We start from the raw sequence: 23,407 nt of genomic DNA, 5'->3' as shown, positions 1-23,407 counted from the left end.
CAGGGTACAGAATTCCAGTGGTTAGCAGGGGACAAGGGCCAATCATAATCCTGAGACCCTGCAACAATGTAATAGATAGTTTCTCGGGAACGGGCAGGTCAGCCACCTGACATGAAAGGACTAATTGAGTAAGCTCTATAAGGGCAATCCATAGTGTATACCACTTCAAGCACCCAATCAAATGGTGTGATAGGTTTTTCGGGGAGGGTCCATGTTGTGACGACATTCTGTATCAAAAAGGGATGACACGGGTTTGGGAAGGGAGACTCTGGAGATTTTTGAATGTCCTGTATGATCCCTGTCGGTTTTTGTAATAAACAACAGTTCTAACTTGTCCGTGGCTGAGTCCTCCGTTTGTTCTGGGGGAAGTGTTGTTGGGCATTTGGAAGCTCCACGGGTGAGCTTGAAGTAACCCCCAGACCTCTGGTATACCAGACCTCACCAACACTTAGATAGCCATTAGGTAAAAGCCCAATTCAGAAAGCTCTCTCTGATGGGAGTACCTTATAGTGAAAACAGCTGGGATTGAAGAGGTTTCTGAGTGTGAGAGAAATTCCCCTTTTGGAAGTGCACCATAGCGTTTCCACTGAGCCTTTCTTGCACCGAGGCTTACTTTCAGAAGCTCTCAGTCTTCGAATGCTTGCAAGCCTCGAAAGAGGTTTCTAAGGTTTGGAAGATTGTATGATCAACTTCAGGAAAGCGGAGTCTCTCTGGATAAAAGTGCCTGTGAGCATCTGAGTGCAATAGGGTTTTAATCACAGCATGCGTGACCATCTGCGGAGGGCAGTGTCCCGCTAGAGAGTCAGGGCTCTATCCCCATCAGCCCCACCGGTCCTCAGTGGAGTTATATGGTTCAAGGATAAGCAAGTTCTTAAACCAGCAAACCAGCGTGCCAAACAAAAAAAGAGATCCCTTAGAGAAAATTAGATGTTGCACTAGAAAGGGAGGTTTTGTAAATGAGCTCACATGATCCTGGAGAGATAGGGTAGTGTAGGCTAAGTGTTGGGGATAATGGGTTAGGTGTAATAGTAGTCACGATAGGATAGCACTATTCAACAGCTCCTGGCTCCTGAGCTCTACTCCGGATTGTCCTTGGGGAAGACAAAGAATACATTAAAATGAGTTGAATTGGCCAATCAGCCTAAGGGGTTATTTTCTGCTATCGGATTACCTATTCCAGGAAACGTCAGCATCCAAGCTTAACATGGAGGTCCTTAGGAATGAAAACAGCTCATGTGTGTGCATGTGTTGAACATGTAGGAGGGCAAAGAAATCCAAGGAGGAATAGCCTTTGTCGCTTTTTTCCCTGCAGATCTCGAGAAGCACACAAGTATCTGAATTTTTATTTGATCCACTTGCCCTTTCACTCGCGGGTGTTGTGAGAGTAAAAACTGTTGTGAACTGGATGCTCACAGGGGTCTGTGGGACTGGCACATCCTGCAGAATTCAGTTGGGACAAGACAGACCACAGACCATTAGTCGAGGGTAAAAACGACCAAAAAAGATGCCCACCATAGAAATTGTGATGGTAGCTCTGGGTAGTCCCGTCTATATTCCCATTTGCAGTCACAGGTGAAGTGTGGCGAGGCCGGGAGAGCGGAAACAAGAGTCTAGTAAGAGGGGGCAAAGAGGTGGGATGGACGTGAGCAGCCCAAGGGGTAAGGGGGATCACAGGCAATGGTCAGTGGGAGATCAGGGGGAGGTGGTACAGTGTGTGAAGCTGGAGGAGGCCTGGGAGGAAGGACTCAGATTGTGTGACTATACCAGAGGTAAGCCTCTTATTGGTTAGATGCCACTATAACATTGGATCAAGAGTGGTAATACACAAAAGTTCCCAAAATTCAGCGCAAGGCACATAAGCACTGAAATCCATTGCAACACCTCCTGTCCTATGCAGTTCAATTACGGAAGCTTGGAAGAGCCTTCCGTTCAATGCCAAGTCACCACAAGTCAACTGGAAGCAGGGGGACATTGTTACCTTGGTCTTCTTTGCTGCTAAGGTCACTAGAGGATCTTTTGGAATCTGGCGGGAATGACTGAAACAAAAAGAGTTAGTTTATTGAATGAGAACGTGCTCATATTCTTGTGGCATGTTAATTTACATTTCTATAACTATACAAATGCATGTCCCTTCACCATAAATCATTCAACCTGGAGAGAAAATTACTGATGAGATTCCACATCTGTGATGAACTGGAAACAGATAAACGTGCAGCAATTTCTAAAAACAGGTGTAAAGCGCAGGTAGCTCTCAGGACATGGCCCAGGAAGAGGCGGAGAGTTGATTTGTTGCAATTAAATTGTAAAAGCAAGGAATGTTTCCTGGCATCAATAAATGTGAAATTCATTAAAGGAGTGTTGGTCTTCACCACATTCCCTTGAACATTTGGAAGGCGGTGGCCCTTTTACTGCCACCCTGCCTTGAGATGGCAGAAGGACAATTTCTCATGCTCACTCTCAAATATAAAAGCACAAGACCCAATCGGTCTGACAGATATAGAAGTGGGTTGGCTCTGCATCTTTATATGCACTTAAAATTTCAAAAGCAGTTTACTCATCTGCATAAACATAGTAAGATTTATTTTTCTTTATTTAAATTCATAGTAACATATAAAAGACATTTGAATACAAAGCATTAAAATACAAAACCATTAGAATGATATTGTCAAAAATACAAGAGCCAGATAAATGATCATATATTAGACCATATCAAACTCGTATATTGGAACATCACATTTTCAGCCAGATTAATGCATCCAAATATGAATTATGAGCAAAGCTAGAAAGGTTCATTTCTCTTTGATCGAGATTATTCCTGCAGCTCCTAAATATCTGAACAGTGTAATTGTAAGATTCATTTAGTGGCCACTCATGACCCTGTGCCATAAGTCATAAATAGTAACGTTCTGAACAAATTTACAAAAAACCAAAATTCTTATATCCCAAAGAGCAGGACAAGCCAACGCATTGTGCTCTCTAGTTTGTAGCATGTTAGTCTCTTTGCACAATGAACATGACTTTAGTTGCACATCCTTAATGGAGCGAACGTACACAATCTCGCCGGTCAGTGTAAGGTTTAGCCAACAACAGAGAAACTGCAACCTCCAGTATGGGTTGGGAAATCTGAACAGATACTTAGACAAACAACCCAGTGGTTTATCCATTATTGATAAACTGCTATACAACCCATATGTTTGCATTGTTAAGATTGTGTTTGTCCAATCAAGTGCCAAGAGTAATTTTTTAACCTTTGCTGGGATAGAGATCAGACTTTCTGCACGTACATTGCACTCCACCAATATGGATTCTGCAACCCGACAAAGCGACCAACTGGTGTGACGTTGTCTCTCATTACACAGTTGGCTAGGAAATCTCTTAAAGGCGAACCTCCGAGATGGATCAAGTAAATTTAGAAAGTTTTAGAAAGATTTCACAATTCCTTCACACATCAAACCTTAAATTCCAAATGTCTGTGAATAACTTTCCTAGAGTTATATAAATGCATGGCAGTAGGCGCTGATGTCCACCTGGGAATTCTGGAAGGAAGAGATGAACCATGCTCTGAGTTTTAGAATGGAGATTTGCTTCTCCCAGATTTTAGGCACACATAGTTCCAGTTACGTTAAATGCCAGATTGGAGGGGCCACATTCTCCAAAGGCACAAACTTCAAGTTTAGAAAGAACACTTTTCTTATCTCTCTTAACAACAACCAATCCTGGTCCTGGATTTGGTAAAAAAACAGAGGTGTCCTTAAATCTTCCAACCATCATGCAGTTATGCAAATCCTGCTACCTATCACCCAGCTCGGACTTTAATAATTAAATGTGCTTGGTAATATTTAAAATGCTTCCATTCAAATGTTCCAAACCTCCCCTCACCTGCCCTGCAACTTCAAACTGTTGTCCCAATGGGCTGGGTAATTCCTAGAGATGTATGGTATTCTTCAACACAAATAGCCTGTAAGAACTATGGGTGGGGTTAGCTGTACTTCCCACCTCCCTCACCCACCAACAGATATGATCAGATCTCATTTCACTTACCCTGAACTACTGAAGGTGCTTTATTCTTCATTTAACAGATGTAACCTGTCCACATGTAGAGATCATGCCATATGCTGTCATTTGTAAAAGGTAAAGGTGGGGCAATTTTAATTTACTACATTTTCAGCATTGTTTACAGCACCAAGATATCACTTCTTGGAAACTTCAAAGTGCTTTGAGACATTGGGGAGAGAGAGAGGCAGAAGAGAGTGGGATGAATGAAAGTCCAGACAAAAGAGTGATAGGGTGGTGTGGTCAGAGAAACACCCCATTATTTTGGGAGAGGGAGCTGCACCACAAGGGACTATGTCCAGCCACTTCCCAATGTGCTTTCCAGAGGATGAATGAAGAGGGCTTGTCGTCAGATGCAGTATCCATTTAAAGCAGAATCTACTTTCGATGTGAAGAGGGTTTGGACGACAGGTTCCAACATACCCTGGGAGAGTCACACGCCTATTATGGATTAGGTGGGAGATGTACATGATATGATATGATAGGTTATTTATAACGTGCTTAATACCCAAAGGTTTCTAAGCGTGGACCCGGGGATCGAAACTGTGTTGCTCTTTGTTGTCTTGCTTCCAAGGTGAGTACGCTGCCCCTGAGCTATCCTCCCGATGTGTCATGAATCATTACATCATAATACCCTTAAATGCACAAAATGAAGACGATATGGGTTTTGAAACACATTCCCGACCGCAGTGCTATAGCCAGCTTAAAATTCAAACAAAGAACCAATCTGCCAGGAACGCATTCGCACAGCTTACCCTCCGAGCAAGAGGCAGAATGCCCACGATCACTTGAAACAGAGCACTCTGCTTACTGTAAGTCTACTGAACACTGCAGAACACCGAAGCAGCACGCCCACTCCTATTTGCGAGTCCAAAATGGTGCAGAGGGCTCAGTCCCTCTTAAAAGGCTTGGGGCAAATGGTTAAGCACTTTAGCCAGCAATTAAATCCAAACCAATACTGAAAGAGGGTGCCCAGTCAAAGCATCGAAATCAAAAGGATCGACTGCAATAGTTGAGGATACATTTGTTTGAAAAACAATAGTTTCGAAAAGTCATTTTTGAGAATCATTTTCGATCAATATATCTAATAATAATGAGTTACTTTTTTTTTTTAATTTTTTTTTTTATTTAAAGTGTTTATTGGTTAATTAAAACCTTATACACTACAAAAAATATTATATCAACCAAACACAAATACATATATTATACATACAAAAAGCATACATCATATTACTCGCTTCCAAATATAAAAGGCTGCCCCAATATAGACCTTAATCTCTCCATCATAAATAGCTGACCAGAATTGGTCAGTTTCAATCCTTTGCATGTCATCTACAAATTGTGCATACAATAATGAGTTACTCTTTAATTTTGTATTAATAATAATGCCTTTATTAGTATAATACTGTTTTGTATATGTTTTACTTGTGTTTTGTGTTTCACTTATGTTGTATAAATAACATAGTTAATGTTTATTAATAACATAGTTAATAACATTTATAACATATATTTAATAAATAAAAATTAATATTGCATTTTAAAATAAATATATTGAACATGTGCACACTTTTTCAAACATGTTTACTTTTATAACAGTAGATGGCGCTGTTGGATTACTTACTGTAGTTTCCAAGTTTTGTTTATATTTATTCTACAGCGCCCAACGTATAACGTCCCACGTTACGTAAACTTGCGTGGTCGCCATTTTGCGAGTTCTTTTTACCTGGACCGGTTCCTATTCGTACGCGCTCTCCATTTTTTTAACGGATCTGCTGTTTTTCCATATTGGAGATGTTTTTTTTTCTATGGAGACGGTTTTTAGGATTCATTGGTTTTTCGAGAATTGTTTATTTCTACGCTGGATGGATGCTTTGGATTGGAGCTTTTCTTCTTGGATTTCCTTTTCGTATGTTTTTTTTTCCTGGATTGGCGTTTTTTTTTTAAAACTTTTCTATGGAGTTTGGACTCGGATTATCGTTTGTTCCTGTTACGGATGTGTTCATTATGGATTTCCTGGTGTAGGTAACTTCACTTGGATTACAGATTTGCTGATTTTTGGTGAGTTTTTGTTTATTTATTCTAGCATTTTAAGTTGTAAGAAATGGCTTCTAAATACTGCACTGCTTCCATCGATTCAAAATTGTTCACTATGCTTGTTATTCTTTCCTTGTAATCTCTGTATTTTTTTTTTTTGGGTGATTTCCAGTGAAATTGTTTGTGCTATTTTTATTCCTTGCAATGTTTGTTCCTTTTTAAGGTGATTTATGAAATGCCATAAGTTTGGATTATTTATATTGAATTCCTTTATTTTGCTATGCCAACCTTCCTGGATATTGTTCGTTCTTGGCCAGTTTTCTTTTACCGATCGGTGACAGTTCCAAATTGTAATTGGGTTTTTTGCTCTTCTTCTTGTTCCTTTTCTTGTTAGTTGTCCTATCCATGTGTTTTCCAAATAATCCATAAAATCAGCTAATTCGTCCTCATGATTGGTGAAATATGGTGTTGTAATCAATGTCTCATAATATGTAATAACTTTGTCCTCTTGCACAAATGCCAATGCATATATTTGTTTGATTTGATGCTGAAAGTCACTGTCTTCTATGTATTTTGTTCTTAGGACTAACTTTTGCATTTTTCTCCATATTGATTGTCCGAAATGAAAGAAACATCCTTGTATGTGAGTGTCTGGGTACGTTTTTTCAAAAGCTTTCAGTTGTCCTTGTTCAAAATCCATGATTATTGTTTCGGTGATTTATCTGGCAATGATTCCTTGATTTTTGTATATACACATCTATATAGTTCTTCGGGTTTTCCCTGGCATTAAAACATAAATTAAAGGTATTACTGTTCCATTGATTGTTCCGTGAATGCTATAAAACTGATGAAAGGGTTCTGGACATTATTTGAATGTTGCATCTCTGTGCCATATTGATGAATCTCCTAGGTGTGATAAATTAGTACAAGTAGTAAAAGTCCATATTTTCTCATCTTTCATATCCAATGTTGCCAACAGCAATTGTCCCCTTTTTCAGTTTTTTTGTAAAGTTTCCGGTACATGCATGCCTAGATATGTTTGTGGTGCCATCGGCAGGTTTTCCTTTTGTTGCTTTTGTCTATTTACATTTCTTTTCATTAGTTTCGTGTTTGGCATTTGGGCTGCTACATGGAGTGGCATTTTCTCATGTGTTTTGTTCACTAGCGAGCGGGTTGCTTCATTTCGATTTTCCTCTACATTTTTTTTAAATTTCATTTATCGATTTTTTAATTAATATAGTTGTAGTGTCAGGCACATGATTGTGTTCTCCTGTACACCTTATCTTTCCATTTTCTGTTATCGCTCTTCCTGCACACTTTAATTTTTTATATTCTGTACATTTCCAGTAACTGCTTTCTTTACGTGTTGTTTCTCTATTATAGATGCAGCCTTCAAATACTAATTGGGTTCCTCCCATTTGAGATTTTACATACTCCATTTTCGTACCCAATATGTATCTGAAACAGTGAAATGTATTGTTAATTATCGTTCGCTGACTCTAACATGCTAATTTTACTAGTATTTCATCCATTTCATGCGTTTCACTTACCAGATGATTTCAGTCAGGTAATTTATTCTCTCTTTCTTTCGTGTCAGCTGGTGTTTCCTAGTCACCTTCTCTCACGCACTGACAGTTTGTTTCCAACTGTCACCTGTGCATATGCTTTCTACACAAGGTTCTTTACTCTTCGTTCAGACCTATTGTTTTAACCCTTTATCAATATAATTTTCATATCTTATGTTGTTTAATCTTCGATCCTTTTGTTTCGAGCAAATGACCTTTTTACATGATTTCTACCTGATTTCAAACCTTTGACTTTCGATCCTTTTGATTCGATCCTTTTGTTTTTCTGTTCTTTGTTTTCGGTCCTATCACCTATAACCCTGAAAGAGAGCTTATAATGAGCCCAAGATTCAAAAGGCACGCTCTGAGAGAATAGATCAACCAGGATCGGTGTAACAAGACCCACAAGGCAAGAACCAATCCTGGATTGGGTTAAGAAATCATTCATCATCCCAAGTCATAATAAAAAGGGGGAACATGCCAGTCAAGAGAGAACACAAAGTTGCCCTATACGCAAACAATGGGCCTCATTACAAGTCTGGCGATCCGGAAATAAGAGTGCAGGTAGCAACGTACTGCCAGACTACGCGAATGGCGGCAGGGGCACGGAACTCCTGGAAGGTCTGACCTGCTGGGAGTACCGGCCCCTGCCGGCATGTTTTACACCGGCACAGTTAACAGCGGTGCCGGTGCTTCCATGTCCCCATTCCCGTGGAGTCCTCACAGGAATGGGGACTTACCTTTTCTGACGGCTGACATCCCGGTCCGCTGCCACTTATAATATCCAGGTGGCACCGGGATACCAGGCGGCGGAATCAGTGTTACAAGGAAGGCAGCAACCCACCAGTAGCAGCGGCAGGTTACCGCCAACCTCTTGTTGATAATGTCGAACATGCGGGTAACTCTTCGGGCGACCATGGGAGTACTGGAAACATTTTAAGCGGTATCAGGCTTCACAATTATTATGGGGAAGTCTAAAAGCCTACATCTAGCAGAGCCCAGGTGTACAATGAATCTCATATGACAGGTCTTTCCTTTTCAATGAGGCTGCCGGGAGCTGGAGTACATAGGGATAAAACTGACCCTGGCAGTGACGGCTATATATAGAGTCAATTTCAGACCGCTTTTCAAAACATTTGCTTATGATTTGGCCAGATGGGCTTTGCAGAAGATTTTGTGGGTGGGGTGGTATACCGCTCTCAAAATGAGCATATTACCCGGATTACTATGCTTTGCTTCGGCCCTTCTGGTTCAGAGTCCCAGAGCACCACTGCAGACGTTACACTGTAACATGATGAGATTAATTTGGGGGGGGGGGGCAGCTGGCCTCGGGTTAGTAAACATGTCCTTCATGCCAATAAGCATTTTGGGGGTCTGGGTCTTCCAGTTTTCCAGTTTTCCAAAATGATGTAGCCGCAGCTATTATCTCTAGGCTATTGTCCTGGACTGGGTGGAAATGGAGGAGCCAGTGACTGATCTCCCGTTAGAGCTTCTTTCATATGTAGCCACAACAGATAGATCTCGCAAATGGCCTCTCTAGCTCTCCACTAAGACTGGTCTTTCCTATTGGGATAAGGCACTCAGAAGGCGTGGGGCCCGGCGTGGTTTGGGTCCCCTTTTACTGGTAATTGGCAACCCTTGGTTCACCCCGGGTAGGGAACCTGGCAACTTTGCACACTGGAGAGGGGAGAAGTACTGCATAGATTGGGACAGCTAAATCGGGGAAGGGGGGGTTGCCTTGACATCTGAGGAGTGTAAGGCCACATTCAGTCTTCCCGAGATTGAACCTTTTAGGTACTGTCAACTCAGTCACTGGATCACTAATCTGGAAACACGTGAGGTGTGCACAAGATCTCCTCTGGCTCTAGAGCTAAACCTGCTGGACGGTTGCGCAGCTAAGAGAATTTCTAAGATCTATAAATTGCTAAAGAGCTACGATCCCTCCTCTAGGTTTGCTTGCATAGCCCTGGGGGAACGAGACTTGGATTTCCAAATACCTGAAGAAACATGGGGGCATATTTGGCAGAGAGCTACAACATCGTCCTGGTGCGTCACCAACAAAGAAAACTCCTGGTACCTTATCACGCCCACCTTCATAAACTCGATGTAGCACTCTCCCCCGTGATGGAGGCAATGAAGTCAGGAACGGGATTTTCTTCAGATGTGATGGTCTTGCCGCCGGGGCAGCCCAAGTTTTCAGGCAGGAGGCGGTGGTCCGCATTTACATAGATTACGGGTTCAGCTTTACCAATGGATCAAGGAGTGATCCTCCTGGGTGAACCAGTGGAGTCTATCTATCCGATGAGTGGTCATAGAGCAACCCTGATAACAGTTGGTGATGGCCGCACATATGGCTCCGGACAAGACTTAGAAGAATAAGGAGGGCCCACAGATGAACAGATGGTGGTGTAAGATCTAGGATATCGCAGCAGCGGAGAAAGTGGATGCTTTGCTTCAATACCAGGCATGTCTCCACATGGCTTCCCTTGCACAGGGTTTGTGAGAACTATCCCACATGCTCAGTCAAACCACAAATGTTACACCACTTTTCTCTGATTTAAACCTCCATAAACTAGGCCCTTCCCTACAGGCAGTCGTGGAGGTTAAAGTCTGGTCTCTCGAATGAGGTATGTCTTCTCACAAAGTTGTACAAGATGCATTCGCTGTTATTACGTTCATCCTTTGTTGCACTCGGTTTGTGCAGTATCTGTTTTTTTAATTTCCTTTTGTTGTTGTTATTTGTGAAAAGTATAAATACATTATTTAAAAAAAAATACTTTTTATGTTCAGCCCTGTGAACACCCTGACCTACAGTAAGTACCCAGCAAGCCATCGTTTGAGTGACCCTGCATGCCTCTAGTTCACTTTTTGTAGTGCATATGCCAACTACATAGAGGCACGCATCCAATCCAAGAACCTATCTGGTGAATTCCAATAACTTGTTAACTGACAGTTGTGCTGTACTTTATGTATTTGCTCAACATCCCTGCAGTGGGCAGAAAGAGGACAACATTGAGGTGGTGGGCAGAACCATACAAAGAGAGAACAGTAGAAGAAAAGGTGAGGAGAATAGAAAAAACATGGGGAGGCATCATGGGGGAATGGAATTTTAATGAACACTAGCGTTTTAAAAATTGTCATTATGTTTCTTTTGTCCACTTCAGAGCGCTATGAATACAATAGAGGACTTTATAAAATCCAGCGTTGACTATTGAAAATGGCACAAATGGCATCCCTGATGCACTGTTAGTTTTCAGGAATTGATGCTAGTGGTAAAAATCCACACAGCCTATTTAGACTGCCAATTTCAAAACCTATTGTAGCACTCAGAGAAAATGGATGGTCTGTCCTCCTAACTCCCACTGCCCCTTTTCCCAGATTCTATGATGGAGACTGCTTACGGTTTCCAAAGGTATGCATGTCTTTTCACTGATAGGATTAATGTTTTAAAGTGAATGCTGTTCTCTTGAAAGAATTACTATCAGATCGGTCATTGTTTTTGCCCCTCGTCCTTGAATGCAATGAGCATCAACATTGTCATCTGTTAAAATGCCTTAAGGACGAGTAAGTAAAAGTAAGTGCCATATATGTCCAAGAGAAACCTCAGCAAGATGGGAAGATTCTGACAGGTTTCATCACCACGAGAGACGGTCATGTCTGAAAGGAGAAGTGAAGGAATACTCAAGTATTCCATTTGGAATTCCTGATATGGCAGGGACACCACACTCTTATTAGTTTGGCATAATAAGAAGCCTTTCTTACCAGGACCAACTTCAGAAGATCCGCTGCATGGACCTTCTCCTGCGGCGTTCTTGGATCCTTGACGTTCATCTCACTCAGGTCACTGTCCTTCTTCAAAACATGGTCTATGTACTCCTAGCAAAGGAGAGCAGAATATGAAACCAAGGGACCCACCTAGATTCCCACAGAGTGAAAACCAAAGACACACTCTGGATCTAGCTAATTAGTATGATTTTCTATACAAACAGTGGATGCAGCAGTGAAACTCAATGGTGACTAACCGGAATAAATAGCCAAACCAGAAAGTCCAAATCCTTCACGCCACATGCTGCTGAGTCTGGCTGTAAGAGTAACACAAACTCCCTGCTTAGACTCGCTCCAGTCCTCGCTAGTGCCCCCTCATTCATGCGTCACATCCCTTTAATCTTCTTATTTCTAAGTTTCATTGTGTGCATGTTTGTCTGCCTGTGTACCACTTGGTCTTGTGTTTTGTCTGCCTCCCTCCTATAGTTTATGTCCCAATCGCCTCTTATTTTCTTGTTTTCTTCGGTCCCTTCCTTCCGTATATTGTTTTTGTATTTGACTCTTTCGACATGAATATTTTGCTTTAAACACTTTTTTTGCATACGTTTGTTTCCATCTGCCCACTTTACCTCAGTATTCTGTCTTCTTCTAGGCAGGAGCATCAAATATTCAGCATTCCTTGCCTACCCGTTCCTAAATCTCCCAAATTCAAGCCCTAACCCATCCCATTCCATTAAATTCTCTACCTGACCACTTCCTAAAACTCCCATATTCTCTCCCTACTCCACCACAATCACCTGCATTCTCTCTCTACCACCTCACCCTGCACTAGCATTCTCCCCTGACCCATTTTCAATATCCTGCATTCAATCCCTACCCCTCTTCAATCTTCCACACTCCCATGTCCCCCAGTTCAATATGCCACTCTCTCTCATTGCAGCCTCTTACATCCTGCATGCCACATCCTCAACCCTCTCTCTCATTCTCTCCTCCGCTTACTCTCAATCTCCACCACCCCTGCGTGCCTCCTCCAAAACACCCTCCTCAATGTTTCACATTCTCACCCGACCCTCTCTTCAATCTCCTGCATTCCGTCTTTGATCCTCCTCAATCTCCCATATTCTCTCCCTAACTTCCGCATTCCCACTGTGACCCACCTTCAGCTCCCCATATTACCTCTCCATATGCCTTCTGCCGCTATGCCTCGTTGTTCTAACTCACACTGCTTCTATTCTATGTCTCTATTTTCTAGCTCAAAATGTATTCTCCCCCCACCTCTTCCTGTTTAAATTGGCCACCTATGCATACTAAAGCAGAATGGCCACATTTCTGGACTCTACTAGTTTAGGGTGATCGGACGGACCTGTGTTACTGCTGTATTTCTGTTTACAAACCCTGGTTATCAATTTTGTATAAATAAACATAACCAATGGTACAACTTCCATAATACATTGGCTGATGTGATGAAAACCAGGGACGGAGATGGCTGATGTAAATGAGATAAAATACCTTGAGCGAGATCTGTAGCTTCTCCCGGAGCTCATCGCTCATTACATCGTAACGCATCAGCTGACGAATCAAGAGCACATTGGGACACTTGAGTACAGGGACACGGATGCGGGGCATTGTCATGGACCCAATGGAGAGGCCCTTCCAGATCCGAGTGCCAAACAGAGGGCCAGGGGTCTTTCTCTAGATGAAGAAACAAGCATATGGTCACATTTATTTTAATGATCTTGATCTTTAACCCTCAACCCTCAAAGTCTGTGATACATTGAGAGGGTAGTGCTTTGAGGACAATGGCTGCACACCTTCTGCAAGCTATTCGCCAACTTCCTCTTGGTGCATACGACCAAATCTTTTTGGACTCATAGTAGCTAAAGGTATATCTTAAAATAGGTACAAGAGAAAGGCAAACCATTCAAAAAAGGATTAATGCCCAATTTGGACCGTTGGAAAACATCAGACTTGAAGATTTGAATCTAAACATATGATAGCACAGTAGCATTCCATGTTCCTCAACATCCTATACATATCCAGTCTAGGTATACAATAGTGCTTCAAATGGTTGATAATGATTATAACAATAACATTAAGTCAATACCATCTAGAAATACAGCAGATCATTAGTGGGGGAAGATAGAACCTTTAACTCCTTGAGGCTGTTCACATTCTACGTGAATGCTTTAAACTCTTGTACACCAACATGTCAGCTAATAGGTGTACCCGAGAGCAATGACAGTGCCCCCCTCTTCAGATGATGGGTGGGGCAGCCATGGGGGTGGAGCGGGATACCTGGTGGTATGACAAGCTTAAGATAAAGAAAATGAGGAGGGCAGGAGGAAAAAGAATCCAAGGGGTGATGAGAAAGAGGAGAGGGGAGTAGAGAGAGAGGCTGGAGGAGAGGAGGTGGAGCTCCAGTTAGGTACAAGCTTACTACACATAGTAGAAGAGGCAGGTGGAGTGTTGGAGGTGCCCAACACAAGATAAAAGTTCATACCATACATACCCAAGAATGCAGAGCAGCCCAGGTGGCCCAGACCCTGGTGAAAATTCTGGGGTTTGGCATGGCAGCTCTCCGCCCTCCCTCTTGCTGATGCCAGGCCTAATGGGTAGGTGCATCTAGGTAAGGCCTGAGACCTCGGAGGATAGATATCTTGCACACTGGAGGGTCAAGGATGAGAAGAAGAGGAGCCAAGGAAAGACATTCAGGGTCACTTAAACCACCCCACCCCATGTGTGTCTGAGAATTGATAATACCCCTAAAGGAAGAGACCCCAGATGGAGAGACCTTTTGCTGAACCCAGAAACTGTTTTGTGTGAAGCCATGAGAGCCTTTTGTTAAGAAGTTTGCGTTACCTTTAAAGGACTTATGAATATACCTATATGTGTTGAACCACAGAGCTGTGACATTAAGTTGTACTTAAAATACAATCTACACAGGAGTAGAAGCATAACACTTGAAAAGGTGAAAGGCAAAGTCTTAAGCAAGGGGAATACACCAGCCAGGAGAAGACACCCTAAAGAACTAGATCAGCAACCACATTCCCCTTAAGATCTTCCTGTAGTGGCAAAGGAGCAGAAATGCTAGTGGGTGGGAGTGGGAATGTGATTGATCTCTGCATTAAATTTGTATTTAACATAACGACAATCCAACATAATACTTGTGTAAACATATTTGATTGACTTCGGTATGTGGTTGATCCCACTTAGCTTTGTGGCAGTGCAGATGACCCTACTTTAACACTGAGAGCCCCACTGCTCCTCCCTGGTTGACATCTCTTATACTGTAGTTCCGGCCCTGTTGAAACACCCTTTAGCTGTGCTAATGGCTCGGACATTAAAATGGAGGAGTGGCACAGGTGCAGCATTTGGACATGGATGAGAGGGTGACTATTGCAAGCAACGAAAGGAAGATGTCCAACTGCAGTCCTGAATTCTACAAAACCTCTAAAAACAGTACACAGACTTTTCTAATAGAACCGTTTTAGGTCACTTCAGGTGCAGGGGAGAAACCACCAGCCCTGACAGAGACTGGGACTAAAATCAGCAAAGACTGGATCATACAGATAAGGTAAACCCCCGTCCCCTGCACTCTATTTATGGCATGAATAGCCCAATACCTTAATACGGTAAGTATATTCACAATATTTTAGTGTAATTTTATACTCGGTTTTACATAAAGCAAATTCTTCAATTCTTCTTATAACAATATTTGTATTTGAAACAAACAAATTCAACATGTTTTGGGACCGTGGTCCCTTCGACAGGAGCAAACAATCAATCTGTGAAATTAATAAGAATGAGAACTTGTCAGTGTTTGTACTTTTAGCACATTGTGTGTGTATAGGCGCATTATAAAAACCCAATAAAATAAATAAATAAATCCGTCATATATGGTAAACATATATGCTAATTCTTGTAATCAGTCAAAGGAAGCTTGATCATTTACCACATGTCATGTATGAGAATGTACTTCGGGTAAACTGATAGTCACATGGTGTCCCACCAAAAGAAGACATTCTATAAAGTCTATTAAGGTAATAGGCTATAGTTGGATCAATGTTATTCTGAACATCAAGAAAATAATAATGTCTGAAAAGGGGATCCCAGACACTGACACACTAGGGTATTTATATCTTCCAGATTTAGTACAAAGTGGCCTGAAAGCTTTCTAGTAGAAGCTGACCCCTTTTTAGGATACAGTTGGGACCACCAAAGATAGATAGCGGCCAGCAAATGACTGCGGTTATGCAAAGCCATCACCCATTTGGCTGAGCACTTTCTAAATACTCTAGGCTGTTTAACATAACACTATCACACATCCAACAGGTGTGGCAGAGCTGATCAAAATCAGAGGCAGAGGGAAAGACCATTGGTTGTCCTGGTTTGGGGTGGTTGCGGGATGGGAGGAGTGGTACATTTGACAAGTGAAACAAAATTGGGTACATTTAGAAATTCAGATTATGACATGGTCTGGCATCCAGCTACCCCCTCTCCTCAACACCCCGACTCTGCCCATGAGCATTGGTCATGTAGATGGGGCTGTATTGGGTCACTACTTGAATTTGTTATGTTATGTTATATGTGTCTTATATACTGCACAAAGCGTTGAGCCGGGTCTGTATCGAGGTGAATTGTGACCCTGCCCAGGGTGGAAGCCAGAGCGTGGACTGTGGGGTAAAACAGAAACAGGGCCAAGCAGAGTAGTTAAAGTCAGGAAGACAAAAACATATCGACTTAACTCACAACCATGTATGAAATGAAAACATAAGGTTGAGTGATTGTGATTGTTGGGATGAGTGTATCGTTTTCAATGTTTTGACCAGAAGAAATGTAATCAGAAGAAGGGACGAAAGCTTCCCTTATTGGCTGGCAGAACTTTCTGGCAGGTCATTATTACCAGAGTGGTGCCATTATTATGTTAAATCATGCTGTGGATGTGTGATAGCTATGACGTGTGCACAAAAGCTCCTGGGAGTTGTGGAAGCTAATAACCATATAATTATACAGGTTCCCTTAAAGGTTCTGGTAAAGGCAAACCCACTGACTAGGGTGTCAGAGTCAGGAATTTGATGTGTGCAGAATGGTTGGTAGTAATCACACAAGGTGAGTTTGACATTCTGCAGCCTCAACATGTTCCCCTAAGCTAACAAGGCCCTGCCTGAATAGACAGGTCAGGTTTTAACTACTATGAGGAATCTGAGGGTGTCCTCACTTCTTTCCCCAACATATCCTTCTCCCAGGTGGCCAGGGAAAATCTGAAGCTATCGGATCCTGACCCCTGGGGTGGATATGTGAAGGAAGACTACCTGGGTGGGGGAGACTTGGGGAGTGGAGTTGAGACACCCTTCAGTGAGACATGGTATCTCCCATTTCCCTTTCATAATGAGTCTGCCATCATCCCAAGCCTTCATAGGCTGTTGTCAGTACTTTCCCAATTTGTCTACTAAATCATGCCCCCTTAGACACCAGTTAGGTACTGGGACAAGGAAGAGACAAACCAGAGGAATCCCCCTCTAATTTACTCACACACGAACAATGTGGAACTCCCAAACTGACAGTGAGCGGTCTACTTCTTTTTGGATCAGTCAACCTGGTGGGAGGTTTAAAAGCAGGAAGAACAGGGAAAATGGAGTCAGCTGTGGAAGCAGATCTACGGACTGCTGGAAGAGGACAGACCTCTCCTGTAAGGAGGTATGGCAGACAGAGTGCTCGAGGACCCCGGTTCGATGCAGAGTGTATGCAGCGGGTAGCGAGACAGAAGGAAGCTGGAGACCTGTGGCGGACTAGGAAAGGGAGCCGATGTGACCAGTCAATGCTTCCGAATGAGGCCCGAGCTGCGAGAGAATCATCAGGAGCAGGGGCAAAGCCACGGAGAACCGCTGGGGAAAAAAGCAAGTGAGAAAGAAAGAGAGAAAGAGAGAAAGAGAGAAAGAGAGAGAAAGAGAGAGAGAGAGAGAAAGAGAGAGAAAGAGAGAGAAAGAGAGAGAAAGAGAGAGAGAGAGAGAGAGAGAGAGAGAGAGAGAGAGAGAGAGAGAGAGAGAGCGCATGTGGTGGCTGGAAGCCTCACTGGAGCGCCAGAAGCACCGACCAGTGAGTCAGCCTAGGAAGAGGGATACCATGGCGGTGGGCGAGCAGGTCAGACCTGTGAAAAACTGTAATGAATGCTGATTCGATGAATGAAAGCAAGCACTTTTGAATATCGATCTGAATTGAAGCAAGTATTGATGGATACCGATCTGAATGAAAGCAGTTTTGTGGAATCAAACTGTATAACTTGAGAGAACAAGCATTGGCAAGAGCCATAGAAGCATATGGAACTGCAGCAAGTGACTAGTGGCAAATGAAGGAATGGCAACGCATCATGAGGATGTGTAATGAGAATAAACCAAGCCCCTCTGCAGAGCTGAAACAGTGGCAACATGCATACAAGGGAAAAGCTGCAAGTAGGGTGTGTCGGTTGCGTGACCTGTAATGGGTGGACTGTGTGGTCCGACAACTGCGCCTAGACCGAGTACATCTACCAATGGAAAAGCCACTTAGAATTCCTGCGAAGAAGCTTGTGATTGAAACTAAAGGAGATAGTGTGTGAATTGAAATTAAGGAACAGTAAGCTGTGAGATTGGTGAAAGATAACCAAACCAGAAGAGCTGGGAGATATTACTAGGAATAGTATCGTAAAGGAGTTGAATGACTTGGAAGCTTGGTGAAGGGAACCTCTTTGCATTGTAAACTATTTTGAACCTTGGAGAAGAGAGTGCTTGACAAACCAAGAGCTGGAAGAAGCTCTGAACTATTATTTGAACACTTATAATGGTGACTCTAAAAACCCTGCACATTGTATACCAATGGATGTGAGGGCAAGCATAGGTTCTGTACACAGACAGACTTTTACTTTGGACTTCCTGATATAAACGATCCTTATTTTTATTTAGGTAAGGAAATCCCACCTTAGTATAGGGTAAGTTAGGCAATCTATCAACCCTTGTTTTATTTAATACAAGTGTGCAGCCCAAACTACAGTTCAGTTGTCTGTCTACTTCATAATGCCTTCACACTACCCACTCTATAAGTATTATAGTCAGGGAAAGTATATTTTATGTGTAGTATTTCACTGTAATGGACCACTTATTTTATAGCTCGTCAAATGGCAGATGTGAGGGGTCAGTAATACGAGGCGGATTACTGCTTGTAGTGTTCTCAAAGTAAGACATTTTATTAAAATAAACATGTTCAAATAAAGCCTGGCTTGCCCTACTCTACCGAGGAATTCCCTGCCTAGTCTATAGGCTAAGGGAATAATCTCTAGCATGGGTAAACTAGGCATCCCTCTAAAGAAAAAAACATATAAATGAAATTATATAACAACATACAATAATAAACAATATTAAACAATATCTGGCTGACCTTCACCTGTTCTGGGGAAGATCCCTTCCCAGGCTTAAAAGTCAACTTCAAAATGTTCAAAGGAAAAGAAAAGTCTTGAACCAGATCTTGTCAGTTCCAAGTCAAAGCAAAAGTTCACCAAACAAAAATCCACTTGTAACAATTCTTTGTTCCTAGATGAAAAGATCCTCTTCCAATTTCCAGTAAAGAAAACAGCACCAATGCTAATTCTGGTTATGATGATAAATTGTCTCTTCAAGATGATTTGTTACAGTACAAAGGAAGGAGTAATATTTTTTCAATGACAATAATACACATTTCGTAAGGACTTCTTCAGCTACCACTTTAATATTTGGTTAAGACCTCTTCTGTACATTTGGTTTATTTGTCGGGATGCTTTTCTTTGGGCTGCTGCTTCCCTTCCAACAACTGCCCTTCAACTGTTGTTACTATGAGAACAGTCACCTTTGTCCCACAGTACACCGTTACTTGAAATCACTTCAATGTAACATCCGCTGACAAATTTGTATACCACCACAGTTCAGGTACTACTACCACTGCTTCATACTTTCAAAATATTAGGCAAAATATGACAAGACACTTCGACCTAGGCAAGGCACTCTTCCTTTTAATGCATTTCTAAAAAGGGGTACCCTCTTTGCCTCTTCCCTCTGCCTGACTGCCACAAGAACAACCTGCTTCTGCTCACAAGACTTACTTCTCTTCAGTAGTCCTTTGCACCACAGGTTATAGTCTACTTCTGAATATTCTTCCTAGGCACCCAGCTTTACTCATACCTTTTTTGTCCAAGTAATTACCCAGAAACCGTAGTGCCACCCTTTCAGCTTCAGGTAACAATGCCACACTTGTATCTTAGGCCACTTGACTGTTGACAACTTCGCAGTATAGGTGGAGAGCTCTTAACAAGACTGGTTTCACTATACAAAGGGGTTGCCTCTTGGCTTGGGTAATGCTTGTTCTTTATTTCAGTATTTTATACCCTTTACTTCTTGTAATTAGAAAGAAAGTCAATTCTGGATACAGTACAAAGTTCAGTCTTTAAAGTGAAACATAATGGGCAATTCTTTAAACTATATTTTCAAGTTTAAAGTTGTACATGGACATTTTATTCCCATGCAGCGTTATTGGATGCACCTCTTCCTCCGGGAAACAAATGGCCACACGCGACCTTCCTTTGATATAGTCACTTGTATTACTTGTAACTTGTACAACTTCAATGTCTGGTATTCGGAAATGGTCCAATTAAGGACAGGCAACCACTGCGTTAGCTAGAACAGAGTTCAATAATAGATGTAATGGCTTTTCACTTGTCACGCAGGTTTTAAGCTTTTCAGAATAAGCGCAAGTGCTGCAATTCCACTGTTAACCCCCAGTTCAAGTATTTCGAACAACTTCTACTCGCTTCAAATTGTACCCAAGTCCCTTAGGAGCTTGTTGCAGTTACCGGCAACGCTTGTAAAGAGTGTCTGAATGTTGTGCTTCACTGACCAGCTTCAGGGACACTGCTGTTGCGGGTTACTCTCCTTCCCCTACTTCCTCGACTACTGCTACTTCTGGCTCACTTGGAACCCACACCCTTCTCCGACACAGGTTGTCTTTAGTCCGGCCATTTCGATTGGCAGTTTCCTTTTCTCTCCAGACCCTCGACTTGCCTTCTGCTTCTGGCCATGGGCTCCAACACTGTCACGGCTCTGCAATCTCAGCAACTCGGCTCAACTTCACTTCCAGCATGTCTTCCGCTGCGCGGGCCTCTGCAATTAAGGGTTTAACTCTCTCAGAGCCTTCAGGTAAAATCTGCTTCCTCCACGCTACAGTGTCTCTTCTATTCTGCCACTTTCTCGTGATTTGCCAGACTCGTGCTTCTCTTCTGCGACTACTGCCAGCCTTCCAACTGCCATTCCAGCACCTTCTACTCCTGCCTTCCCGCTGGGCCCTTTTATGCTTCACAGGTACCAGCTGTTAATCTTAATTGCCCGACTCCCACAATGGCTAGTAAGCTTAATTGCCTGACTACTACATCTATAGGTCTCTGGAGTCCTCTTCCTCGTCTCAGTACCTCAAGGATTCTGCAACATGTAGTTCTTTTCAACAAAGTTAGGTTTTTCTACTTTTGAATTCTTTATAAGATTTTTAGCAGAGAGGCTGTGCAATTTATCTTTTACAGAGGAAGATGGTTCAGAGAAGACAATTTCCATAATCCTTTGTATTGTACGCTTGGGATTGAGGACGGTCCTGTCTTGTCCAATACGTTTTATGGCCCATGCCATTTAGAAATAAGCTTGTTGTCGGAGGTAGGGAGAAGCACAAGGACCCTTTGCCCAATGGAGAATGGCCCAATGGATGTTTTGTTTGTCATAAGATGCCTTTTGTTGGCTTTGGGTCTACCAATGTGGTCTTGTATTAGGGATCAAAATAGATGTCATATGTTCTTTTAACCGAGAGGCTGTCTGGGAGAGTGGTATTGGAGCCTCTTCCCTTTTCTCCCATGTTTCTCGAAGCATGCCTAAAACATCTCTGGCTTCTCACTCATACAGTAACTCGAAAGGTTAGAAACCAGTGGAGGCTTGAGGTGTTTTTCTTATGGCAATCAAGACCCAGAGAGTCATTTGATCCCAGTTGGTTCCGTACTTGTGAATTAGTTTCCTAAGAATGGTCCTCAAGTGGGTTATACGAAGGGGTTCTTTCACCTCCCCCATGAGCTTTCTCATAAAGGTGGTACCTGGTCTGTTTGGATTTCTTTAGGGAAGCCCACTTGAGAGAAGAAGGGGAGTAGATGTTTTAATATCTGCTTGTGGTATTATTGCACAGGGGAAATGCCTCAGGTATTGGGTGGCATAGTTAAGTACTACCAGCACATATTTGTTCGTTAACTTGGATTTTTCAAGGGGTCCAATAATACCCATCCCACTCCTCGAGAATGGTACTTCGATGATGGGTAATGGATTCAAAGGGGCTGGTGGTGGTGAGTGCTGATACACTAACATATCTCAAGTCTGTATAAAATATTTTGTGTCAACATGTATCCCTGGCCAGTAGAATTTGCTGGCTAGGTGAACCTGAGTTTTGGCCTGGCCCAGATGTCCTCATGTAAGATGTGAGTGTGCGATCTCGAGCACTATCTGCTTGTGACTTTGGGGAACCACTAGTTGTTTTTTTTGGCATCCCTTCAGAAGTAACATCCCCTCTATACAGGAGTCTTTTCTTGAAAAAGATAAATGGCACCCCCCTACGGCCCGGGCACTCGGACTTAGGTACAACTTGTAGAAGGGCTTCAGAAAGTAAGAGATTGTTTCGCTGAGCAAAGGTCAAAACGGGAAATATCTCAGAACATTTGACACGTATGGGTGGAAGTTGGATAGAACTAGGATGAGTATCATCTTCCCCAAAGCCTAAAGAACCTCTCTCAGTGATCTCTTTCTCAGCCTCTTCTTTGAGGACAGGTAACATCTCATTTCTCCCCTGGGCTATTTGATCCCCTGCCTGGATCTGAAAGACCTCTTCCGCATGGTTGTGGAGTACTACTTTCACATCCCCCTCTAAAATCAGGGTCGATCACCCCTGCCAGGACATTGATGCCAAATTTCCAAGAAAGTCCTGATTTGAGTGCCAACCTGATGTAGGTTCCGGGAGATGGAATAAGGACAAGATCAGTTGGGATGAGACGTCTTTCTTTTGGCGGGATCGTTTCTGGATGACTACTGCAAAGATCAAACCCAACAGAAGCTTTAGTGGACACTGCAGGGTTGGAGGGTCTACTATGTAACTTCTCATATTTTAGAGTCCCCCAACCTGTTTCGGTTGAGTTGCATCCCACTTCTGATACCATATGCGAGACAGGCTTGGTATCAAGAGGGACACAGACTCAAAACTAACAGTTTGAAACCTTTATTATAAGATTTTGTGGGCTTGGTACAATGCCTATCTGGCCCTAATTCTAAGGAGGTTGTTCCCACAACTGATGTTGCTAAGGGCCATCAATGTCCGTAAGTCTAAAACTAAGTTTGCCTGTGTCCAATCCTATGCTTGCCCTCACTCTTAAACCAAATGATAGGGTTCTTCTTAAAGGAAAAATGGTGGTGCTCTCACGACCCTCAGCCCTGATCCCCACTGGCAAGCCCACTGGCCAGGTGGAATCAGGGCTCGGATCACTAATAAGGGCTGGCATCCACTTCTCTGGCCCTCTTGGGGCCAGTCCTGGTGCCTTTGGCATCAGGCTCATCAGTAAGGAAAGACATCTGCTTGAAGAACTACTTTATTTAGGCTTTCAGCCAACATGGAGGCATCCACATAGCTTGGTTCAAAGAACCAAGCTATGCGGTCTAGTGTTTTGGGTGTGGTGGCCTAGGGACTACTTTACCTGGACTACTTTACAGTGGCTAATGAAACCACACCCGAACAAGACAACACGCTTCACGTTACTTTGCTTCTAGCAACGTGATGTTCACCTTGTCCAGCTTTCTCACTAGCCTGGTGAATTCCAGACCTGCAGAAAAACCAAGAACATCGTCAGCAGCAGAATCTTACCTGCATTCATCATCCTTCACAGCTCGCAGCTCCTGGGCAGCTCTGTTGGTGGAGTT

The 23,407-nt window shown here is 42.7% G+C and overlaps 1 protein-coding gene across 3 annotated transcripts in view; it reads right to left on the bottom strand.

The window, feature by feature from the left end:
* The window catches only part of SPAG17 (sperm associated antigen 17), a 1,712,709-nt gene that overhangs the window by 328,610 nt on the left and 1,360,692 nt on the right, over positions 1–23,407 (bottom strand). For all 3 annotated transcript variants that reach the window (XM_069635754.1, XM_069635756.1, XM_069635755.1), the window contains exons 36-38: positions 12,927–13,109; positions 11,415–11,528; positions 1,979–2,036 (exon numbers count right to left, since the gene is read on the bottom strand). In XM_069635754.1, the coding sequence (XP_069491855.1) occupies positions 1,979–2,036; positions 11,415–11,528; positions 12,927–13,109 (355 nt within the window). The remainder of the gene's footprint in view (positions 1–1,978; positions 2,037–11,414; positions 11,529–12,926; positions 13,110–23,407) is intronic.

The sequence above is a fragment of the Ambystoma mexicanum genome, chromosome 7p, assembly GCF_040938575.1.
Source record: "Ambystoma mexicanum isolate Mex_15411 chromosome 7p, UKY_AmexF1_1, whole genome shotgun sequence".
In the NCBI taxonomy this organism is placed as follows: Eukaryota; Metazoa; Chordata; class Amphibia; order Caudata; family Ambystomatidae; genus Ambystoma; species Ambystoma mexicanum.
This window is presented reverse-complemented; position numbering and strand designations above follow the sequence as displayed.